A 24,446-nucleotide genomic window follows, 5' to 3' on the forward strand; every position below is an offset into this window, starting at 1 on the left:
TAATCTCCTCTTTAACACCACATTACCATGTGTTTAGATAACTCACTTATAGTAACTTTGCATATTTAAAATAACACACTTGTAGATACTGAGATATAACAACCTAGCTGTAGGCTATATTCGCCAGCCTGCATGTATTTACCATAATCAGCACTATAGGACATTCGAGCATGGCTTTCTCTGTGTGTTGACAATGTGAGTCATGATCAATGGAGCTCGAGTCTCTTACCTTGGGATCGATGGCCTTGAAGCCCGGCTCGTCTTCGTCCACCTCGAAGTAGAGCTCGGAGGCGGTGATGGACAGGGTGCCTCTCACCACCGCGGCTGGAGCCACCAGCTGGCCACTGGTGCTCAGGTTTACTGGGCCTGGAGAGGACAGACGCATGCCGGTCAGAGAAGCCCCTCTCCGCGGTGGGGAAACACGATGGCTTTACGCAGTAATGGTAAACATAGAAAACGCAACAGGGGATTGCGCTGAGCTGATGGTTGTTTGCCTGGAAGACAGTGGGCCTTCCACCGTGGACGTGGTTAATTAATTAAAAGGAAGGATGATAAGTGGGAAAGAGAAACACGCCAAAGATAGCGATCATGTACGGCTATTTTTAAAAGGTAAGAATGTTTCTCCAAAGAGGTATGTTTATATAAAACTAGTAGAGTTGCAGTATATTTAAATTGGGAGGCTAAAGGCTACACACGGTCTGTATTTTTTCCTCCTGGAATTGATAATCTACAATTAATCGAGGAGTTCAAGATAAAACTAAAAACCCCATGGCTGCCCACTGTATGACGGCTATGTAGTTCTCCAAATAAAATATTTAAGGCCTAAGTATCCTGAAACTCGCACTAAAATAAATTTAAAAAATAATAATAATAATAAAAAGTCCAACTTTGATTGCCAGTCCGAATGCATTGATTGCGGGCGCTTGGGTGAAGCACTGTTTAATCTCTCATCAATCTTAATTTATGCCGGAATGACAATGAGAGCCCGGCTCAGGGGAGCTGTGGGTGTTAGCTCTGCACATATGAGCCATTGTATCTGCAGATGTGTGCTGCGGAGAAAAGGAGGCTCGGAGCCCGGCTTGATTTCCCCGAGCACCCGCACACTCCTGCAAACGGATGGAATAAACAGATATATATATTCATGCCTCTGCCTCTCGTGAACCCCGTGAGTACTGACATGTTATCCGTGGGTTGAAATAACATTGTTTTGTTTTTTTCTTCCATTCAGTCAAAGACATTCAATTACACCTGAAGCAGACAGCTGCTTAAGAGGAAAAGCTGAACCTCTTCTCGATGATCTCTCCTCTATATTCTCACAGTATACACATCACTTTATTAGACAGGATTCAACGTTTAATCCTATTGTCCTCCAGTCGCGTTATTTTAATAGCACTCTGAGCCCCATTAATGCAGTTTAGTCTGGCGAGCGCTGTCACTGCACATAAAAATGCGGATTACACAACAATCCGATTAGCGGTATATATTATATTTAATTAGGATTCTTTATATCGGACGGATCAAAAGCAACAAAGGACTGACAGCATCGTGAGTTGGATCAGATGTCACATAAGGTTGAGTTGGAGTCGTTTGATCAGGCTACTAGGCTCATGCAGGGGAGGTTTTATTTAGGCAATGCTGCTTTTTCTTGAATCAGATACATATAATGTCTCATTTCAGGGTAAGCAGTATCCTGGGATAAACTCGGCTACTGCTGGATTTAAAAAAAGAAAAAAATGTTTTGAGAGTTGCTACTCAGGCCTGTGTGTATGTTTGTGAAGCAGACCTCCAGTGGCAGACAGAAAACAAAAAATACTGTTTTCACTAGCACTCTCCTAGGATAGTGGTGCCATAATGAAATAGCTGTCCAGAGGTTTAATACCTGCCTGAGGCTTTCATTGAAAGCCTGTTTTCCTTGTACACATAACGAGTCTGCAATGCTACAAGAGATCTAAAAGAAACACACTGATATCAAAGCAAAACAGCAACATTATATGGGAAAATCAATTAAATCCTATGGGAGATAAGGATGCCAGTGCACAAGACAAAGTGCTATATGACTCACTATTTAGTACAGCAACACAATGGAAGGATATTGAGCTATATGAAAATGGCAATGAGCACGTTTCTTTATTTTTGCCTGGGCTGCAGGACAACCAACACCAGCAGCAGGGCTGGGAGGGGTGAGACTGACTGAGAGGTGAAGAGGATGAGTCGTTTCTTTACCTGTTAAGTTCTCCAGGTCCTTCTCCTCTAAGGATGACAGCGTGTCATCGTCTCCGTCAAGTGAGGTCTCACTCTCAGAGTTTTGATTTCCCAGAGCCTGACTCCTGATGGACTGCTTGCCTTTGAGAATATCCTCCTCGGACGCTGGAGGGGGGCATATACAGTTTTATGCATCGAGTTACATTTATTTCATATTGTATTGTAGGTTAACACAATAAGCCTGATTCACTTTATTTCAGTGCAGTTTAATGGCTTTACATTTTTTTTTTAATGATCACACGTTTGAGCAGATTTTATTTTTGAAGTGAAACCAAACACCCGACTCAGACATCTTTTCTCTCTAAAAACAGCAATCATAATCAACCATTACAAACAGGAAATAGTTATTTTTAGATTGACTGATAAAAAAAAAGTGCTCAATATGAAAAAAAAACAAAACACTGCTTTATTTCCCACTGCTTTTCTTTAAGCTACATCCACTAGTGTAGTGGTAAATAAAAACATAAAGTCAAAATTCCAGTATAATGTTCAATTTAATTTTCAGAAGTGCACTCATTTACCACTCTTCATAAAACGCATGTCGATTTGAGACTACTAAGTAAACTAACATAAGCTATGGAGTTTGTAAAACACCATCTTGTTTTTGTCAGCTTCCAAAGGGTATACACTTTGTTTTGCCAACATAACAAGGCCAGCTTTGGTAAAGTATAGTGGGTTTACCTTCTGATTAAACCATTTACAAAGTTGACCAGCACAGATATTTAACCTACATTCAACAGTGAGGAGCAATGCTGACTTGTGTTGCATTTTCAGACTTGCAGAGCTAAGTGCAGACAAACCGAAAACAACGAGCAAAACAAGGCAGACAAAAGACAGACATAATCTTAACCCTGTATGCATTTTTGCCCCAAAACAAAACACCATTCACACAAAAATGGTAATCGAACACATCTAAAACAAAAACGAGGGTCGCACAATGCCTATTTTGATTTCAACTCGACATGACTTGAGGTTCCAAATGGATTATTTAAGAAAAATGGTAATCTGCAAACATTTACGGAGCCTTGCATTCCCCAGTGGTGCATGGTAAGGATCCACAGACAAGTCCACAGCACAAAGACTGGCTGGCAAGTCCTCTCTCTTTGTAAACATAGCTGGCAATAAAGCGAGAGCTTTCGCTGCTTCTGTGCATGTTTTATCAGCATTCTGGTAAAAGCAACCCAGTTTTAAATCCAGTGAGAAGCATACAACACATACTGGATTTGTTGTTTTTTTCATCATCACCTGAGGGAAAATCTATTGCTCTTACTAAAAATGCACAGTCGCGTCATGTGGCTATACACTTTGAAACTGCTAGAGGAGCTAGGATAAAAAATCTCTTGTCGTGGAAAATATGCAGCTCACTGATATTTAGAATGGTCTTCCTGTAATTAAGCCTCCCTGGAGGATTCTTTAGTTAGCAGCACTGAAATTACTACCAGCTCCTCTAATACGTACCACATGCCATTGTATTCACACCAAGCAAGTGGACAGGGGGCTTATGAGCTTAAAACACAGATCGATTTGAAGTTCTTTGCATTTCACTGTAAACATGTTCAGCAATTCTCACCCCAATTTAAAAGTACTGTACTACCACCATACAGTATCACGCCTTACAAATACACAGACTGATGCAACTAAGCATTGTGACTGGGCTGATCCATGCTCATTCTACCCTCAAGCACAAGTTATTAATAGTTCCTCAGTATATCACTGAAGTAAGTGCAACAAAAATACTGACCACTCAGCATGCTGTTCGGTTGAGACAGACAGGAACAGCAAGAAAAGCTATTTTGACCAGTTATGTCACACATTACAGAACTTCTCACTCTCGGTTCCTGTAGTGGATACCGTTTTTTATTTTTTATTTGACAACTTTGTGGTGTGCGCGTTTGCGCGTGTGGAATCATGTTTAACTACAATTAAAGTACAAGCTGTTATCAGTGGGATTTACACTATCAAAATGTTTGAGTAAAACATTGAATTAACTGAAATTATTAGTCTCTTACTTTTTTTTTTTTTTTTTAAATGTCATTTAAATTGAAGCGTAATTTTAAAAAATTACAAAATTAATCTATGCAAAGAGCAAGCAAATGTAGCAGGGCAGTTCAGCCACATCACTCATCGCACAGGGAGCAGAAACGTGCAGAAATCCCAACGGGTTACACTTTTTCCAAGACCCCATTTCCCGACTGAGAGGTTCAACTACCTGCTTATACAACTCAAGGCATGCATGGTCGCAGCAATTAAATTGTCAAAATTAACAAATTTGTTTTTAACGGGTGCGTAGCCAGGAGAGCGGTCATGAGGCGAGTATTGATTACCAAAACAGAGACATTAGTCTTCAGGTATTTACTCTGCCACCTCTGGTACACGGGCCCTGGACCAGACCAAATCAATTCCCAGAAAAGATGGTTCTTTCCAGGCATAAATACATAACAGCCTACTCAAGCCTACTGGCAGCCACACACACTCTCCTGTGGAAATCATCTTGGCGCGGTATGAATGATAACAGTTGTCCATACCCTCAACGCAGAAATGCCCATTTTTCTCCATGTTTAAATGAAAAGACGTATATTTCCCTCTTCTTAAAAAGGCAAAATAACACTTTGTTATAATAGTCAGTAAAACAAAAAAAGCTAAATATTTTCCATGGCTTCTAATTTTATGATCAAGCGTGAGATTTGAAAAGTGCAGCCACAAGTAGCTAGAAAATTAGGGTAAATTCAGGCTTGATCTTATACTAAATATTTTCTTAGGGGGAGAGCCTGCATTTTCCCCTCTGCATCTGATGAATATAATTACAGCCAGATATGACCTTTGTGCTCTGGCTGAAAACTCAGCCCTGCATTCTCATCTTGAGCTGCACTTCCGTAACAAATGTCGGGTCGACTAAAACAAGACGAAAGGTTACATCAGAAAATGGATGCCGTCAGGCTTCAATGTCAAAGAGTTATTTTAATGATATATTCCCAAACTTCAGCTGGCCCGGGCAGTATACTCTCTTGAGGTAGCATACCCTTGCCACAACTGGCTGCTGGCTATTTTTACACAGACTTGACTTTGAAGCCAAATGTTGTTTGCAGGAATTTCTCTTTCTTCCCCCCAGTGAAGAATATTTGCAGCACATAAACTGAAATAGTTTTGAATAAAAATGTAATAGCTGACCAAATACCTGAACGAGCCAACTCACGTAACGCCTTCAACACATTTTCCTCAGCTAAAAGAAGTCAGTGACAGAGCAGTAGTGATGTGTCTGTTCTCTGTCATGAACTAGCTGAAGGGAAAACGAGGAGGAATTAAGATAGAAACGAGTAAAATGCAGAGGCTTGCTGCAGAAGAACAGCTGGCCTCGGTCTTCAGCTGCCTCCACACTGCAGCCATTACTGCAGACCCCAAGTCTCCCAGGATCCTGGCATCCCCAACACTTATTGCTTTTAGATCACCTTCGAATTGACTCCTGTCACACCTGCCATTTGTCTTTGGGAATGATGTTACATTTAAGGGGACTTTTGCAGGTGACACATTTAGGACATTTTTGCTCAGAAATGGCCATTTATTGGAGAGAGTAATTGATTCAGCTGGTATGACAATGATTGTGCTGGATTATTTTTTTGTTGTTGCAGAAATTAGGGATTACATGCACTCAAGCGGAAATGCGACTCCTGGTGTTCATGCAGGGACATGTGTCGTTCAGATGTTGTGGTTAGAAGTGACTGCTGGGAATGTTAAATTGCTCTCAGACGCGGTTAATTAAAAATCGGCACCTGTCTTTATAGAGAAGCGCACAGAAAAAATAAAAAAATGATCTGACCTATTTGAATACTAAGGGGAAAAGTAATCCATGTTGTTAGTGTTAATGAGAACTCTGTACTTTGGGTAATAGCAGAGTATTGACAAAGTTTTTCCAAACCACATTACATTTTCCCACATCTTAAGAGGCTCCAAGTACAATGTGGACTCTTTCTTCAACGGCACACTGCAATTTGCATTTCACTAGTACAGTATATTTAACCTGGAGGACTAATACAACTTATTACATTAACTCAATAAATTAATCATAATTAATACACCTCAAAATACATTTAACCTTGACAATAAAAAGGTACATCCATTAGTATACCTCTGATCTAACAAACTCTCCTGCAAAGGAATGCATCAAGGGCATTCATTCCAAAATGACCCCAAAGGGACTAAATAGAGGAGGGAGCATGAATGCTACTTACCACTGATATCAGCCACTGTTATGCAGCAAAGAAAAAAAGAATGAACAACATTTCATCTTACATTACATCTCCTTCATAGCTCAGTTTAAAACTGAATTTGTGAGTGAAGCATGCTGCTAACACATTATTAGTCCAGCTTTGCATAATGGGAGTCAGAGTATGAAATTACCTGTGTGAAATTCAAATGAGGGTGCTATTTTACTGTGTGTCTTGTGGTACAATAAATCTTTTATTGCAACGGGAAGACTAATTTTTATTACCATGTACCTGGTGCTACCACCAAATGAGTAAGAAAGGGAGCGCAAACAACAGGCCGGGACTCGGTGGATGGGACTGACCGTGTTCGGCCGCGGCTTTGAGCGCAGCCTCTGAGTGAGTGGATCCGTAGGGGTTCCTGATGAAGCGACGTCGCCGCCTTAAATCGTCCTCCCAGTAGTCCAGGCGCCAGAACTCCCTTGGCCGGCTGCAGCGAGACAGAGGTAGCACATGTGTTAGCAATTACCAGCCAGCATGGTATAGCAGCCCAGCATTAGCACTCGGTCCGAGCAAGCATACATAAAGCCAGCATTGTGTTTGGTGGTGTTTTTTTTTTTGTTTTTTTTTTAACTCTCAGAATCATTCACTTAGACACAAATTTAGACCCCAAATCATTGGACTTGACAATGACAGTATCTCAATCTCGGAGGATAAGGTGTTTTCTTTCTTTGAGAAGGTGAACTGAGCACTAAGTACATCACGGTGGAATCAGCATATGACAGCATGATCATTTTCTACACACTTCTGTGGCACGTGCTTCCATTCTAGGCTCATTTCAAGCCCAGCAGGATACCTCTTGTCAGGACTCATGGCTACCAGGATAAGGAGGCGGCCATTACAAACACAGGGGAGGGGGTTGGATAGCATTACCAATATTAATCAATGTCTACAGCACCTATTTTTCTTTCCTTTACTAGGCCCGGTCAGTAAATCATTCTGCTCTCAAGGAAAAGAAAGTGTTAACTTTTAATGAGTCACTGCCACATAGCCTTGTGCACGTACACCGTGTGCCTGTCTATCGTGAAATATCACTTCTATTTTTTGAAAGTGATGTAATTAAAACATAATCTAAAATATGTATCACCCATGGCTTGGAGGCACAACAAAGCATAAGAAAAAAAAAATCTGATTCCATGAGCAATTGTTTCTTTTCCAGTTTAAAGGGTTTGGGAATTTGAAGACATTTTTAGTACAAAACAAAGCTGTTTGTGTGTCAATTAGGCGGCATGAATATCCATTTTCTTTACAATGTAAAAACAGCTCGTGTTAATGATTAACAACTCAGGTGGGGAGAAAAAACAACATGCACTTGGGTCTTCCGTGAGACTAAATCCTGACTGTCTGACTCAAGTCAAATAGTCATTTTACTTGTACTAAATGTTCTCATGAGAGAATCACTTTTAGGAAATAAGAAAATCCTAGTCTAGGCTTGTCCTGGAGTTAGTTTTCTTGCTTTTTGTTCACCATGAGATGTTCCTAAAACCCACTGCAACAATTTACCACAATTTCATGAAATACTGTAAATCTCTGCAATTCTGCTGGGCTGTGTGAAAAGTGAAAATAAAACCAGCAGTATCTACGCTCTCAGGAAACATACAGTACATTTAGATATGTGCTACCTAAAAACCAGGTAGGCGCAAAATTATTTTGTATTCCACAGACTGATCTTTTTTTAAAGAATAAAACCAGTAAAAAGCTGAAAAAAAAAGAAAAAAAAAAAAGTGTCAAGGTTTTAACGATACAAAATATTTCTAAACTAATAAAAACAAAACCATGACCAGTTTATTCAAAAGTGGCTGCAGTGTATCCTGTGAAGGTGTATAAAGAAACAGTTTATGGTTTCAGTGGCATAAACTATGACGGGGGAACCCCAGCATACTTTATGTCATCTACTCTTGAACGGCGCTCTGGCCTGGGGGCTCCTCACAAATCTTCAGTCCAACACCAATGATCACACAGGGGCCTCTAAAAGGGAAAGGAGCTTTATGCAAGAAAATAAATACAATTTCCAAGTGGGTCCCCCTTAAAACCCTGTATGCCCCAGCTAATGAAAACCATTGATTATTTGATTTATCTTACAGATCTCCTACAAAACGGAAAAAGAACCCATCTCAAAAGACTGGATGACGAGTGAAGAGTGGCTGCTGCTCATATCTTAAGTCTGGATGTAAATTCAGGGCAGAGATGACAGCCATAGAGTTCGATATGAGAAGATGTTTGTGAAATGTATAAAATTGTATAAATGGGAATGAAGATTTGGTATAGACAGAGCAGAGCAGAGCGAGCGAGCGAGCGAGAGAGAGAGAGAGAATGTGTGTGTGCAGAATGCAAGTTGGACAGACACAAGGGATGCAGGCCTGTGCAGCACCAGATTTCTCGCCAGTGACAAAGACTCTGCTCCATGTTTGCATGCGATAGTCTCTGAACGCAAATGGCCACTTCATCATCCTGCCTGCAATGGTATTCATCTATGAAAATAATTATCAAGGTTGTGCATGGCGCAGAGCTCCGAATCAGGACGCACTCGTCTCATATCTCACGGAAGAGGGGGGTGTGTCTGTCTGATTCACACAATACACATTAATCCATCAGGACGGGAACCATTGGCTGGAGTAATTAGTCAAACCACCTCTGCCAGTCATATTCATCCAGCGCTCCATGAACAGGCAACAATGGAAGTCCTAATGATGGGGTGCTGGAAGAGGTGGACGCACGATGAAAGATACCTCGTCATCAATCCCCAATGAGAGCGCCGCCGTAACAAGAATGGAGAAGTACAGCGCTATGCAACCCCCATACCACACACAGAGTGTGTTTCCACAAAGATGATAAATTATTCAGAGCTCATCCATTCTGCTAGGGCATCCTTGGCAGAATTTACCGAAGCGCCATTCTTCAAAATAACAACAATTAAAATAACAAAGGGCCAGCGTTGCTGTGGCTTACGCCAACCACTTGTGTAATTAGTTCGGTCTTAAAAAAGGTGTCTGGAAGGCCGGCTCGTTAAGTCTGAAGTGACTGTTGTCTGATGATGAAAGCGCGGTAGAGACAATCTGACGGAGGCAGAGTGTGTCCTTTAAAATCTGGCCAAAACTAAGATATACAACACTGCAAGCCTTACACGCGCAAGCCCTGAGTTTGTGCGTACTGGAGATAATTTGTTGAGCCATACCCAGCCTTTCTAATGTAGACCACATTGGCTACTGATGAAACAGAGTCCAGAGGAGTTTTATGGGAAGTAGTAAATAGTAATCACCTTCTTTTCTTTTCTTTTTTTTTTAAACATCTTCTGGATGCTCTTCAGGGCTCTGGAGTTGTAAATTTGAGCAAGTTTACCAACAGAGAGCCCGAATGGGAAAGCTCAAGTTTATCCTTTTATGTGGCCCTGATGCTCTCTCCCTAATCAGTTAACAAAACAGTTATGCCTTCAATGTAATAAACTCAAACACAAACCATCAACATTCTGCAAGGAGATACTTCACTGGTGCGCTCTTTAAGATTTCAAATGCGCTATTAAATTGTCCCTTTACATCAAAACAGAGCCGGTGTCCAAGTAGATCTGGCATGGTTAGGTGACGTGCAAAACAAATGGTTTAATTGTGACGCGTGTTCAGTATGAGAGCTGGTTCAGGATTAATGAAATGCTTATTTTGAAAGTGGACGGCCACGTGAACTACCTGAACGCTGTCCTCTACAATAAACAATTGACTGACACATGGATGCCGGTTTTCCAAGTAACATGCAAGACGCACGTTTATTTACAAGAATGTATAAATGCCAGTATGATGACAGCTGATGACTGAAATCCCTTTATTTAAACACAACTAGCGTTTTTCAAAGTACTAATCAATAAAAGGTTTATAATACAGATAGTTACAATTTCCACCAAATTAAAAGAGCTTCAGAAAGACATATACATTTTTTGTTTTTATACATTAATCTTATACACGAGTCTGGATATTTTTTTCTTTCCTTTGTTGTATTGACTATTACACTTCCCTGCCGCACCAACCCTGTGTCCCTCGGGCGGTACTGAGGTTTAATCTTATCCTTAATATAATACTAATCTGGCATTAAGAAACCCTAAAATAAACAATCCCAAGCCACTTCCAAGTAACCTCTATTAAACATGATATATTATTGGGATTATCGGCCAGTTTAAACATGTTAATAGATTCTGTCCGCAGGTCCTGAAAGTTTGATAGCACTGCTATTTCTATGGCACGATTGTTCGTTTGCTGACAGGGACAAATGACTGCCATCCATCAAGATTCAATCAGACAGTGTTGTTTCGGAGACAGATGCATCACAGCGTTTTCACCACTTCCAGTTTTAAAAAGTTTCTTTTGTTTTCAAACGGACTCTAGGAACTGATATTAGAACAAGAAAGGCATCCAATTCCCTTCCTGATGATTATTTTATATCATTTCATTTGAATTGGGCTTTTTGGGGAAGGTAGAATTTACCTTGGGTGAATATGGAGAGGTATTCAAAGCATTTGATGTTATGTAAATAATAACATGACCTTTATCATAGCAAGCAGGACAAGCAAGAGTGAATATGCTTTCATATATCACCACAAGCGACTGCACTTTGGCACAAACAGTCATTCATAACCTTTCTGCTAAATTAATTTGGGTACAGTCAATGAGCCCACATATGCAGAAGACATTTCTCTCCTTGCTTATTTTATATTAATGCCAGTTCCTATTGGCAGCCCTCAAATTGCTCAAACATTGCTGCTACCCCTAAGATCATTTTGGTTTGATTTGCATAAACCATGTGTTTAGAAGAAACGGGAGAGCGGGAATAGATTGAGGATTTGTCATGTTGAGGACTGGTTGCTTGAGCACTGGCTCTTTGTCAAACGTTGGCAGGGATCACATAGATGGTATCTCCAGACTCAAATTAAAATGAAACCGGACCAAATACCTTCCCACTGAAATGGTTTGGCATGATTAAGTCTTGCCGAAGTGATTTTCTACATGTGCATTAATGCTCATCCTTCCCACCCCAATGAGGTTTACAGGGGACCATCTACATGTGTGTATGTTAATTCACCTCAGCTAATGTTGTTTACAAGATTTACCAGAGGTAATGTTCGGGTCACAGACCCAGCAACATTTCCATCTTATCACTTTGAATGTCCACAAGTAATTTTGCCCACCCTTTTTATTAATCACAGGATCAGCTCATTTAATTTGTCTATTTTCAAATTAAAATATTGTAATCCAACACTACACCAGATCTGTGATGAAGTATTTGTAAAATCATATCTAATAATTAAAAAAAATAAAATAAAAAAGTATGCACTTGATTGGAGAGAAGGAAATAAATAGAAAATTTGAATCCTACATATGAGCCGAGGAATTCACTCGCACTGAAATAAGCACATTCACATCCTTTGCTTTTAACACACTCTTGTTAATCCCCTTATTACTGAATTTGTTGCTAACACACAATAGTGCACACGCTCTCATTACCAAGGCAACATAAGCACCTACCACTCCTCCCAATTAACTCCAATTTATCCAAGAGCTTTCAAAAAGCGATCTGAAAAGAAAAAGGAGGGAGTGATATTGCATCTCTGCAACATCACCGGCTTGTGAGGATCAAAGTAGTCCCATGGGTGGGAGGCAAAAGGCTTCAGACTCCCCACAATGCAGTGCAGCCAAATTAAATTTTGCAAATCGAGCCCTAATTACCACCAGCTTAGTGCACAGCGTCCAATTAGCAGCAATTACACTCAGTGTAAATTCACCAACAAAAAGCCAGACAATTGCACACTAATTATATCAGATTTCATGGGAGGTAAAAGGGAAAGTGTTCCGTTCAGTAAGGTAGTAAATATTGACCAAAGACGGGAATGTTTAACATGATGAAATGTGCGGTGAAAAAGCTTTTTTTCTATCAAATGAAAAATGTGGCACTTGACTTAAATAGCTTCACGGTTTGCCTTATTAAAATTATCTAAGCATCAACTGCATAACAAATAGTGTATACAGACTTACCCTGCTACATCGCTGAAGTGGTACCATCTGTATTTTTGATGAAGGGTCACATTTTTCCTGTGATTTTGACAACATGCATTTAAGGCCATTTATCACCACTACTACGAGGTAATGAGGGCATCCACTGGACCGGAGTTGCATAATTCTGCCATTACTGGCCCATTGTAATAATCTTCTGACCTCTAGCTTTCAGAGCTGATCTTGAATGGCATGACAAATCTGAACACATACCCAACGTCTCCAACACACCCCAAAAGAAAAACACAGTGGAGAAGCTCAAGGTCAGCTGAGATTGGTAAAGTCTAAGAAGGTTTTATTTTATTTTTTATTTTTTTTTAAGCTCACATTTAAAACACAAATATGAGTCCATGTTTATACCTCAAACACCAATACCAGTAAGGGGTCTTGCAGAAAAACTTGTAAAAAACAATAATTTTGAAACCTACAATTTTAAAAACTTTTTTAAAAGCAAAACGTCATAAATTCTAGCTTAGTTTAAGATTTTAAACTAGACAAAATTGAAAAAATTAAACTTCAATCTCTCTTGAACTCTGTATACCAGTCTGTACTGTGTCCTGCTTCGGTGTGATGCAGGGCTCGGCAATCTCATCTAGCGAGGCTGTCTGCTATTCATGAGCGCCTCCTCCCCTCTCTCCATCATACGGCTGTGTCCATTATACAGCACTTATAGCAAAGTGCGTGTGTGCGCCTGTGTGTGTCAAGTGCAGCGACTCCATTGCAAGGTGACTGAGACGATCAAATCAACAGAAGTCTAACTGACTAACAGCCATGTAGTTATCTCTTCATTCGAGAAAGTCATCCAACAGAAAAAAAAGCATGATAAAAGTCGGTCTTGGATTTTAAATACATTTTCTTTCAGTGATTTATTATTTTTGCTCATATTGCTAATTGTGTACAGGTTTATATTGCTTCACACTGCGTGAACTTCTGACATTATACTGTACCTTGGCCAGAGTTTTAGCATGGTCACACTGTTTGTTTTACACGGCTCATAAGATAATTAGACTCTGTAGAAATGTAATTGTTTTCGTTTTCTATTTCTTCTATCAAGTGTGTTAATCTATAACTCTAAACTGCTAGAACACAAAATCACTCCTGAATGAATACATCTGTCCCTCCATCTATAATCAATATCAGTCCTTTACATCACAAATCGCCCGTGGTCTGATCCTCTTAGGGTGGTGCTGAATTTGAACTCAGACACAGGGACGGGGGTGTAAAGTAAATCTACAGCAAGAATACAAGCTGAAGATCTACGAGCAAAGGGTGATCCTTAGTCTTCCGCTCTCTACACCGAGACGTTGGTATTTTATGTGGCCTTTTTCCGGCTTTAGTTGAAAGAGCTGGATTCTAAAGATAAAGGCATTTTTTTTTTTGCAAATGGTGAGAGTAGCAAAATGAATGACCTGCTAGTACCATGGTGTAATTACAGTGGCTGCAAGCATACCAATCTATCACGAGGACGGGGGGGGGGGAACGACACACGCTGCAAAGGGGTTAGTCAAAGGAGATAGCCTTTGACTAACTACTGGCCTCGGACAATCGATACTCTGCAGATATTGCATCCAGGGAGAAAGAAGAGGGGGAAAAAAAAAGCCCTAAAAACTTCCCAAATGGCTTTTCATTCAGATATTGATCAGCACCCTTTTATCATGACCTTGCTCCACCGAGGCCATATTCTTTCTTAAGGGTATATGAAACTCATAAATCTGAGAGTTGCTACAGAGTCACACTGGGCTGTGAGCAGCGAGGCAGGATGGTGTAATTGGTCTTTCTGGGATGGCGGCCCGCTTTCATACTTCATAACAAGGATTCCATTACATTTCTGAGCTGCTAGGAAGAGGACGAACAATACTGATGGCCTTAAAAAAAAGGAAGAAGTGGGTGTAAAAGATGTAAATGGTTTAGGGTAAACTGGTTTAACTGAAAACCTCTTGCTGATTCTCACCTCCAGTTTCGGCCACTGTGTATGTAGTGACACAGTGATTCACAACCGGGGATAATTGTACCTCAGAGAGCGTTTTCTGCAGCTGCTAAGGCTACGTGGAAGGTTTGGAGAGAAGCTCAGCTAATTTGAATTGGTTTTATTTTAAATAAAAATGATCTGGTAAAAAAATGTATTTCATATATATTTTGTATATATCATATGTTTAATGATGAAAATAAACAAATAGAATTACAAATTAATGTGATCTTAAGTTTATTTATTGTCACAATGACCAATAAATCAACAGCTGTGTAGGCTACGTGCACAGCACATGCTTTAAACTGAAGATAAAGATATAAAAGTTAGATAAATGTCCATCCTTCTACTACTACAACTGTTGAACATGCAAACTTGACCAGATCTACTGGGGGAAAAAAAGAAAAATGTACAGTCTTCACAACAAGGATCACTGTTTTGTATCATAACAAGCTCCTCCGTTGAATAATTAACTGTGATAACTGACACAATCAATGCAAATGAACATATTTGGAGCATGAAAGGTGAAATCCAAACTTAAATGTATACATTATGAGAGAAAGCATTGCATCATTTCCACAATAATGATAAAAAAAAAAAGCACCAGTTTTAACGGAACCATTTACCTTTTTCTTGTCATTTTAAATGATCCACTGAGCGTAATCTTTTGAGTCTGGGTCTACACTGCAACACTTAACCATGCTAACATATGGACATCATCAGCTGTTAATATGTTACACCATGACACTTTGTTACTATTCCTTACAGCCCCAGCCACTGTACTGTATATACAGTTGAGGTAAATGTTATCATTAAGGCTATATTCTAATTCATATCCATGATCCAGACTGCACGGTAGGGCCTTCGTGGCACGTTATTTTATGTAACTAATGGAACGCAAGTCTGTCAAACTTGAACAGTCTCCCCAGAGATTTAGGGAACATCCTTTTCGTCCCCATCACAGCTTTTCTGTCCCAGACGTGTGTCACTGTGCATGATTAATGCGGTGGAGGGTTTCACGTTAAACCCGTTTAAGGACTTTGGTGTTGGGGATCCCTGCGTGATGCGACGAGTCTCGTTTACAAAAAAGATTAACATAGCTGAAGGCAGGCTCGCATCGCTTTGCGTAGTATGTTTATGACTGTATCAAGGCAGATGGATGACCACAACTCGAGCCCCAGCTAATTGGTTTTGAAGTAGTCGGGACCTGGACTAAAGGAAACAACTGTCTCGGCCTCAGATGAGACGGGAGCTGTAGACTGCTACAGCTGCCACTGCTCAGTACATCAGGTCATGTTTGTGTTTAGACTGCAAGTATTTATAAGCAAACCAAAAGCTATTATCAGTTATTAATGACCAGTTATGTATTGTACAAAGTAATGGACTTGTTGCAATGTAAAGAAGGGCTCATTTCAGAGATTAGCTACTGTGGATGCCCTTTAACTGCCACCCTGACTTAATTTTGGTAAAATATCAAATACATATTTTACTGTAAGAAAGCAAAAAGCTACAAAGATTAGAATACAAATAACCAATTGCTAGAAAGGTAGAATGCAGAAATGAATCCAATTGGAAACCGTAGTGTATAAATCCGAAACAGGAAAGATTGGGGATCCGGTTACGGAGTTTATTCTATTCCCAAATACAACAAAAGGCTAAACTGATAGTCAGATAAGTCAGCAGCTGCAGAGTTTTCCATCCAGCAAACAAGACACACTCTCAACCTTTTACATACAGATTTGTGCAATCACTCATTGCTTTGGTTTAGTGTATACTGCAGCTAGAGGAAAGGATGTGGAAAAAAAAAAATGCCCCTGTCTTGTCTTTGTCTCCATCTTAACTTTTGATGCTTCAGTAACAAATGTCTCTCTCTTATCCTCCGTTCCATCCATCTCCCTCTTTTCTCCCTCTCTCTCTGTCGGTCTTCCTGCCCCTCTCGTGTCATGCATTTCCGAGAGTCAGTGTACTCTAAACAGTTATGTTCTTGTTTCCTATGGTTATAATCTCCGCTGACGTGCTGGAGTCCCATTTCCTTTTTCAGCTCTGCGTGCACAGTACCAGCGCAGCCCTAATGTACAGTGTGTCCATAAAACATGCACGCAAGGCAACGCAGACATTGTGCAGACCTCGGCTTTAACACATGCATTACATTCAGTATTATGTATCATAATTGTGATTTAAGTCTGGAATCAAAGCATACAAGTAGAGATGAATCGGGCTGCCACAGTTTCTCATGCAATCATTTATTTAAATAAATTTAAAAAAATAAAATAAAAAAAGAAGCTTTATGAACATGAACACCCTCACTGTAGTAAGCATAACTCCATGGCATTATTACTCCTGAGCATAATGATGATTACTTGGGAGGATGGTACAGTTGCCATCCAGGAGGAGTGGGACAAAACTAACAAGGCATGTTATGATTACAAGACAATGAGCAGTAGTGCTGTAATTGTATGGTTAATTCATTGATTAGTTGATAAGCTGAACTTTCATTTAATTAAATAATTAGAAGGCCCTTCCAAACTGCTATATCAACTTCCTAATGTGAGTGATCGATAAAAAAATGTAAGTTCGATACGAACTAAGGATGTGTGTTTTTTCATCCAAACATTTTGACTTTATTTAGTCAGGAATATTTCATTTTGTAGATAGATACCTAAGATTTAAAATGTTTGGGTCGTGTGGTGGCCGGGTTGGCTCAGTGGTAGAGCAGGCGCACATATACTGAGAGGTTTATGTGAGTGACCCGTGACAAATTCCCTGCATGTCTTCCCCCTCTCTCTCCCCCCTTTCTCACCTAGCTGTCCTGTCAAACATTTTGGCGGAAAGCCCAAAGAATTTGGGTCTTTAACAACAAATTTCATCATCAAGGAAAAATGCCAAACACCAGCTGGTTCCAGGTTTTGAAATGTGAGGATTTGCTGCCTCTCTTTGTTTTATATCACCAAAAAGGTAATATCTTTGGGCATTGTACTGTCAAGCATAACAAGCAATTTGAAGATGATAGATATTAAGGTGGCATTTTTATTTATTTATTTTACCATTTTCTGACATTTAACAGACTAAACCATAAATCCATTAAACGTAAAAGCAATGCAAAGATGACCTGAGAGAAAACAATTGTTCGTTGTGATTCTAATCGGAAGCACAGGTTAGTAGTGGTGCATGAAGAAGAGAGTAGATTCTGGAGAATAGATATAGTAAATGCTCTGTGCCTGGCCTTTTATGCATCACACGTAATATGTGCTGTAGAGCTAAAATGATTAGTCAAATAATTGATTAGTCGATTGAAAGAAATGAATTAAAAACAATTTTGAAAACTGATTGTGTCACTAACCCTCACTGGTTCCAGCTTCTTTAGTGTGATATGTGATTATCGTCGGCTCTTCTCTGGTTTGTATTATTGTGAATTAAATAATTACAGTCTTTGGACTGTTGATAAGACAAAGCAAGCTTTTTGTAGATATTGAGACGTTGTGTTGTGGGAAAATTGTGATGAGCATTTTTCACCATTTTATAACATTTTACAACCTAAACAATAAATCAAAAATAATCGCAAGATTAACGAAAACAAGTTAGTTGCAGCCTTAGCAACGGAAAATGTACATCATATTTGCTCTACACTGTTTATGCATCACACACACACACACACACACACACACACCGCTGTATATCTAATGGGGATACTTTTTACTGTAAATCAAATTATAATTCCTTTGTTTAAAGAGAACAAAACAAAACTCAAGTGGTAAGACAAATCCCTCCCAGGTATATTGTGTAGACAGCATTTCACACCATCTTCTGTATCGTTGTAGTGGATGAGTGTGAACGTTCTGCTCCAGCTTCTTTCCCTCAATAGTGCGTTGGTGAAATGACATAGTACAAGATAAAATAGTAATGCTAATATCAATAGTTTGTCCATTACAGGTCAGCTAACTGTCCAGCGGAACAGTTACAAAGCTGTTCCTTTTCGATCTCACAAGGTCGATCAATACAGGGGCATACTGTTTCAATTTTGCCGGCATTGATTTTCTCTATAACACTCCAACCCTAAAGCATTCGTCTTTCTGAGGGAAGGAAGATTTGATTTACTGAAGAAAAATTGGAGTGCACATCACAAAGATTTTTTGCCGGGCGGGAGGGTGACATGCCAAAAGATGGATGTCCCTTGGCTGGGAAGCCTCTAGCCTAAGGGCGTCCATTAGAGCAGTGGTGCTGCAGAAAATGAGCTGCTTATATGAGGGAGGAGGAGCAGAGGGAGAGGATTTGGTGTTCGAGGTGCGTGTGTGTTCAAGGTGTGTGTGTGTGTGTGTGTGTGTGTGTGTGTGTGTGTGTGTGTGTGTGTTTTTGGCTGTAAGTTAGGATTGTTGGAATAAAAAGGATGCTGATGCAGGCTTAAAAGGAAAGAGTAAGACAACATAGGAGAACAGCAAATGCTAAACCTATGCATCTTGAGTAATGTTTCCATTTGCCTCAAACAGAGTGTCTACATCGGTAGATTGTCAACAGCAGCTTTGCATAAAAAGTGTGCACGCTGCTTCTACGTTACACTTCAACCTTTTTTCAGCTGCAGCCACCTTCCTTTTATTTCCCCCCGCTTCCTGCATCCAGAGTGAATTTCCATGGTACATTAGTCAGCGTATTAGAATGCAATATAGAGAAGGTATGAGAGGGGGGAAAAAGAGGAGTAGTGCGAGTCCCCAGAGACGGTGAGTTGGCGTTCTCCATCATCTGCCCTCATCTCCCCTCTCTGTCCGTCGACTTTGTCTAGGTGTCATATACATGAAAGATGATTCCTGACCCAAATAAACACTGCAGCAGTCTGGATGCTCAGTGGACCCAAGCTCAAAGAAAGGGGGGGGGATCGGAGGGGGGGAATGGAGTAATGAGGAGTGAAAATAATGACATCTGCCAGTTGTTTCATTTGTGGCTATCTTCTTAGCTGTTCATTTACTTTTTTTTTTTCCTTTCTTAAAAAGACAGCAGACTGGCATGTTGTACACCTGAGTCTCAAGGCACTGGGACAGAAGCGTATGGATGAACAGGTAGTCGCCCTATCTGTCTGGCTGTGGATCTGTCTGTCTTGACACTAGATGACAGACAAGGGCACAAAAACGATAGGTACTGCCTCTGTCTGGTGGAAGGAATCCTCCATGGACGCACGGTGATATAACTGAAGGAGATAGCGAAACAAGAAAGCGCAAAAGGACAAGGAGTGGGGAGAAAAGGAGAAAAGAAATTGTATGTTGCGACAAAGAGAAAGGAAGAGAGAGAGAACCGCAGCCGAAGCAGGGGAATGGAAAAGGGAAAATCACCTAACACCTCTTTTCTCCAGAGGCCGGGGCCGCTGTAAGCTGGATATTAAGACACAAATTGCATTCAGGCGGGTCACACTATGTCAGAAGATATTAGATGCCTGCCGTGAGGAAACAACAATTCCCATCAGCTTGTGAGAAAATAATATTTTCATTTTCAGACTCTTTATTGAATGGAAACTTTGGGGAATACGGTTTTATGGCGTGTGAGCAGGCAGGCTTGGATTTTACACCCGAGAAACAAAAGGTCATAATCATAGCTGCGTATTGTCTTTGTGTTCCTGGATCTCACTTTCAGAGCTGAAATAAAAAGGTTGCGGATTTCATTGTGTGTTTCCGTCCCTCCCCTCCCGTTAGTATTAACATGCAGGGATATTGCTGCACCACCGTTTTGTTGTCGTATTCGTACCTGATGAAGGTCTGAGACCAAAACGTTAAATAAATAAATTATTGCTTGCGTAATGGTCAGTGTGCAGGACTCTTCTCTAAGTTGTCGTATTCGTGGAATTAGGTAACGGACATCCCTTATATTAGAACGCCTGGCCCTGCAGGTATGCAGGTGTGCTTGGGAGATTTTTTTTTCTTCTTTTATTTGTTCTTTTTCTGGGTTTTGCAGCACCAGATGTTTCCCCTATGCCATGAGCTCTGGTGCGACCACCTGACCTTCACAGTAATTGACCAAAAATATTGATGTAATGGCACAGGACTGATTGTGATTTATTAAAAGAGCGCTGCACTCCAAGGCCCAGTGCCAATGGCTCCCTGCGCCCATCGGCAGCCATTAGGAAAACCATCAATAGCGCAGCGGCATAAAGGGCCAGTAATGGGAGACTTTTCTGGCCAGGGCTCGTAGAACACAATCTCCATAGTAAATAGCCTCGTGTGAGTACATATGGAGACCAATAGAAAGAAAGAGATGGAAGGAGACGCAAAGGGAGGGAGAGGGTATCAAGGAAAGAAAGATATGACAAATAATACACCGCATCCGGATATAAGAGAAAAAAATAGAAAAGGGAAACAAAAGGCAGCCAGAGATAGATTCCTGATCCAACAGCAAACTAACCCTCGCCAGACGAGTCTCTGGAGAGTTGGTTCAGCCTAACAAGCGTGAGCCAGCGGCCGTCTCTCCAGCTCACCATTACACACTACCTGCACAAACCGCCATCATTAGGGAATCGCTGCATTGGATTCTGCTGCCTGTTTGGTGAAACAAACACAGAGGATAGGGTTCTTCTGTGCTTAATGGGAGCGGAGCTGTTTAAATGGCTTTCATCTCTCTCAATGTATCATTCAACCCACAGCTGACATTTTCACCTTTGCAAATCTAATTTAATCAAAGCCATGAGTATTGGGGGATGAGAAGGATTATGATGAGAATAAAAACCATTACAGTGGTTTGAATAATTTTCAAGGCTGTGAAAATGACACGCTATGAACATGTTTCATAAAAACAGGTGCATCCTCTTGATTAAAGGCTTTTTCTATACAATGCCCACCTATTGTCGCTCAAATATCCTGGCATGTGGGGAACACAACATAATTGGGATAACATATAGAATCAAAGGATTATTTGTCTTGTTTACATTTACAAAACAATATAGACACAAAGAATGGATTAAACATGTACATAAAATTCTTTATTTGTGTGTATGTGTGAAGCAGTGTGACAGAGTTGAGAAAACCTCAACAGCACCACAGAACCCCCCCCCTCCATTAGCATGAATTGTAAAATATTAAACTTACTTGAAAATGAAATATGAATTTAAGAATGTAAAACCGTCCAGAAAGAGCACGGTTCTTTCTTGTTGATGGACTTTTGTTTTACCTTATGGAAGAGCTTCCCCAGGCTCCATGTTTGTCAGTCAGGATGTTGACGATCTTCTGAATGAGCTGTGTGGCTGTCACATGGTCGCGGTACTTGGCTGCTCGGATCAGGTGGTCGCACATTTTCTCCTCATCTCGCTTCTCCGCTGCGTACTGAGCACAGTTTGACTGGGAAGGAAAGAGAAAAGATGCATTATACATTCTGTAAGTAAAGGTATTACGAGTGTGTGCACTGCAAAGACATTGACACAAATGTGTCAAGAAGAGACTGAATTACACAGCATATAAATTATAATTTGGGCTCGTAACTTGTGGAACATATATGGCAGGTCTATAGGAAGGTACCATACAGACACAGTGTGTTCACATATAGAAACTCTACTCATACTCGGGAGTAGAACCAACTGAAAAGCATAGGGTCATTTCTGTCCTCATGTCATGTTGATTAATAACAGTGGACACGTATTTACTAATGCCCTCCGGCACACCAAATCACACGATACCCACAATGCACAGGGAGGACATTTTTCTCTGTCGGAATTTGTTATCAGAATGGGCCTTTGAACTTTGCGGCGATGTGAAAAGTAAAACACCTTCTGAAACTATCAGCTATAATTTAAAACAGTGTTTTGAGTTCCAATCTCGGTTTCAGAATCAATTTCAACTGCAAACTCACGTTACGCTCATGGCTTACTTTGAAAGTATTGTTTCAAAGTGATATTCTTATTGAAGGTGAGCATAAAAAAGGGACGGGGGAAAATCATGTGCTATGTATAGTAAGGCTAGCCATACAGATCATCGGGCTTGCTGGATGCTTTTATATTTTCCTCTGCATGTTCTCAGAAAAGCAACTAAGGCAAATGGCTGCAGTATTAAGAACAAGAGCGCATTCAATTATTAATGTTATATTACTCCCCTTATTAAATTAACCTTAAACTAGCCCATTGGTATTAACCCAGATGCATGGCTGAACAAATGCAACCTGCTTTCCAAAGTTACCAGTAAAGCGCTTTATAATGGGTCCTCCTCTTCAATTTGAATGACAACATTTCATATCTGACAGAAAATCTATAAGTATAAATCAAATTAGAGGGGCTTTTCTGCAGGCTGCTGGGCCTTAATTATCAATCTATGTCTCTTTGTGTGGCATTAGAGTAGGCCTTGACCTTCCAGCAAGATGACCTGGGAAATAGCAAAATAAAGGGAGTACGGAAAAGAAATGCGTTTCAAATTTTTAACCAGAGAATTGTGTGTGTGTGTGTGTGTGTGTGTGTGTGTGTGTGTGTGTGTGTGTTGCATGCCCATTCATCTTGATCAGTGGTACTGAAGGCAAGCAGGAATTAGGACAAGCTAAAAAGCTGGACTAAAGGAAGGGGCTAAGAGGATGGTGTTCAAAATGCTACAATTCTACGCTCAGCATCAGATTATTGCATATGACGCCGTATATTATACTTTCAACAGAAAACAATGCTACTCTTGGACAACAGAGAAACACATCCCATTTATACATTATAGAAATAATCAATTTTGCCAAAACAAATTGTTATGTGGATTGCCGTTCTTTGAACAGATGTAAGTAGCATGCCTATGAAGTCCATTTCCATCTGCCCCTTTCTGAGACATGTAAAGTCTGCAGTACTAATCAACAGTGCTGGGTTCAAACTCATAACCATAAACAAACACTTCATCACCTGTGTGTTGAGCCTGCCCAAACACCCAAACCCTCCATGCTGTAATGGGATTTTCTCATATCCGAAGCCAAAGTCGACTACAGGAGAAAAGGCCAAATTCACAGACTCACCCCTAAAATAACAACCAAAAAAGTTGAACACATCAGTAGTGCCATTAAAACTCAACGTTGGGTTTGCTTGTAAGTGGAAAAGACAAGTCACTGTTAATTCCCAGGGTCATTCCATTGATGTGAAGTCAGAGAATATGCCGGGGTATTATGAAGGACTTATTATGTTATGTTATTATGAAGGTTAAAGCGAATAACTAAATCTCCCAGTTGGCACCATCCTGAATTCACTTCCATCCAGGTCCACTGACAGGATAGAGGGCAGAAACTAAAAAGGAGCATTTTGGGTATTTTCAAACAAACTGTGCTTTCTTTCCTTTCAAGGAATGTTGAGGAAACATAAGAAGTAAATTAAAAAGTATCTGTTCCCATTTCCAAATAGAAACATGCCTCTTTTGGAGCGACTGAAGCGGTCAGTGTGCATATTTTGACAAGAACACAACCTTAAAAAGACATGCTCAGAGACAAGCACTTCCATTTACCATTGGAAGTTAAAAGAGTGCCGCTGAAGGAAAGGGACGGCAGACTCTAAGCCTCTGTTAGCTTCCTACCCAGACAGCCACCAGGGCACAACTTGCTGGCAGTGAGACCGTTATGACTTGCGACACTGTAATCATGGGCAGCACCTTCCATTACATGGCCTGGCTGACAGGGTCGCCCGGCGTGAGTGCCTGGCTCTGCCGGAGGAGACAGGTCGGTGAAGACGAAATGATAATGGCTGGCATTAATCGAGTCAATTACACTGAGTCGTGTCTCCCGCAATTCATCAACAGTTCAAATAAATAACTATGGATGTGTGTGTTAGTTGGAGTTTGGGGAGGAAAAGGGCTGCTGGGCAAGTGACTGGGGGAGTGGAAAGAACAGTAATCATCTCGAAAATCCCATAATGGCAGAAAATTGCAACACGCACATACAGACACAAAGCTTTGAAACACGTGCATTTTAATCACATTACTAAACCTCTCCTTGAGCCAGAAAATAGAACAC

The 24,446-nt window shown here is 40.5% G+C and overlaps 1 protein-coding gene across 3 annotated transcripts in view; it reads right to left on the bottom strand.

The window, feature by feature from the left end:
- lrba (LPS-responsive vesicle trafficking, beach and anchor containing) overlaps nt 1–24,446 on the bottom strand; it is a 198,456-nt gene that overhangs the window by 77,508 nt on the left and 96,502 nt on the right. For all 3 annotated transcript variants that reach the window (XM_078262819.1, XM_078262827.1, XM_078262811.1), the window contains exons 36-39: nt 21,663–21,829; nt 6,827–6,951; nt 2,224–2,367; nt 230–366 (exon numbers count right to left, since the gene is read on the bottom strand). In XM_078262819.1, coding sequence (XP_078118945.1) covers nt 230–366; nt 2,224–2,367; nt 6,827–6,951; nt 21,663–21,829 — 573 coding nt within the window. The remainder of the gene's footprint in view (nt 1–229; nt 367–2,223; nt 2,368–6,826; nt 6,952–21,662; nt 21,830–24,446) is intronic.

The sequence above is a fragment of the Sander vitreus genome, chromosome 2, assembly GCF_031162955.1.
Source record: "Sander vitreus isolate 19-12246 chromosome 2, sanVit1, whole genome shotgun sequence".
Classification (NCBI taxonomy): domain Eukaryota; kingdom Metazoa; phylum Chordata; class Actinopteri; order Perciformes; family Percidae; genus Sander; species Sander vitreus.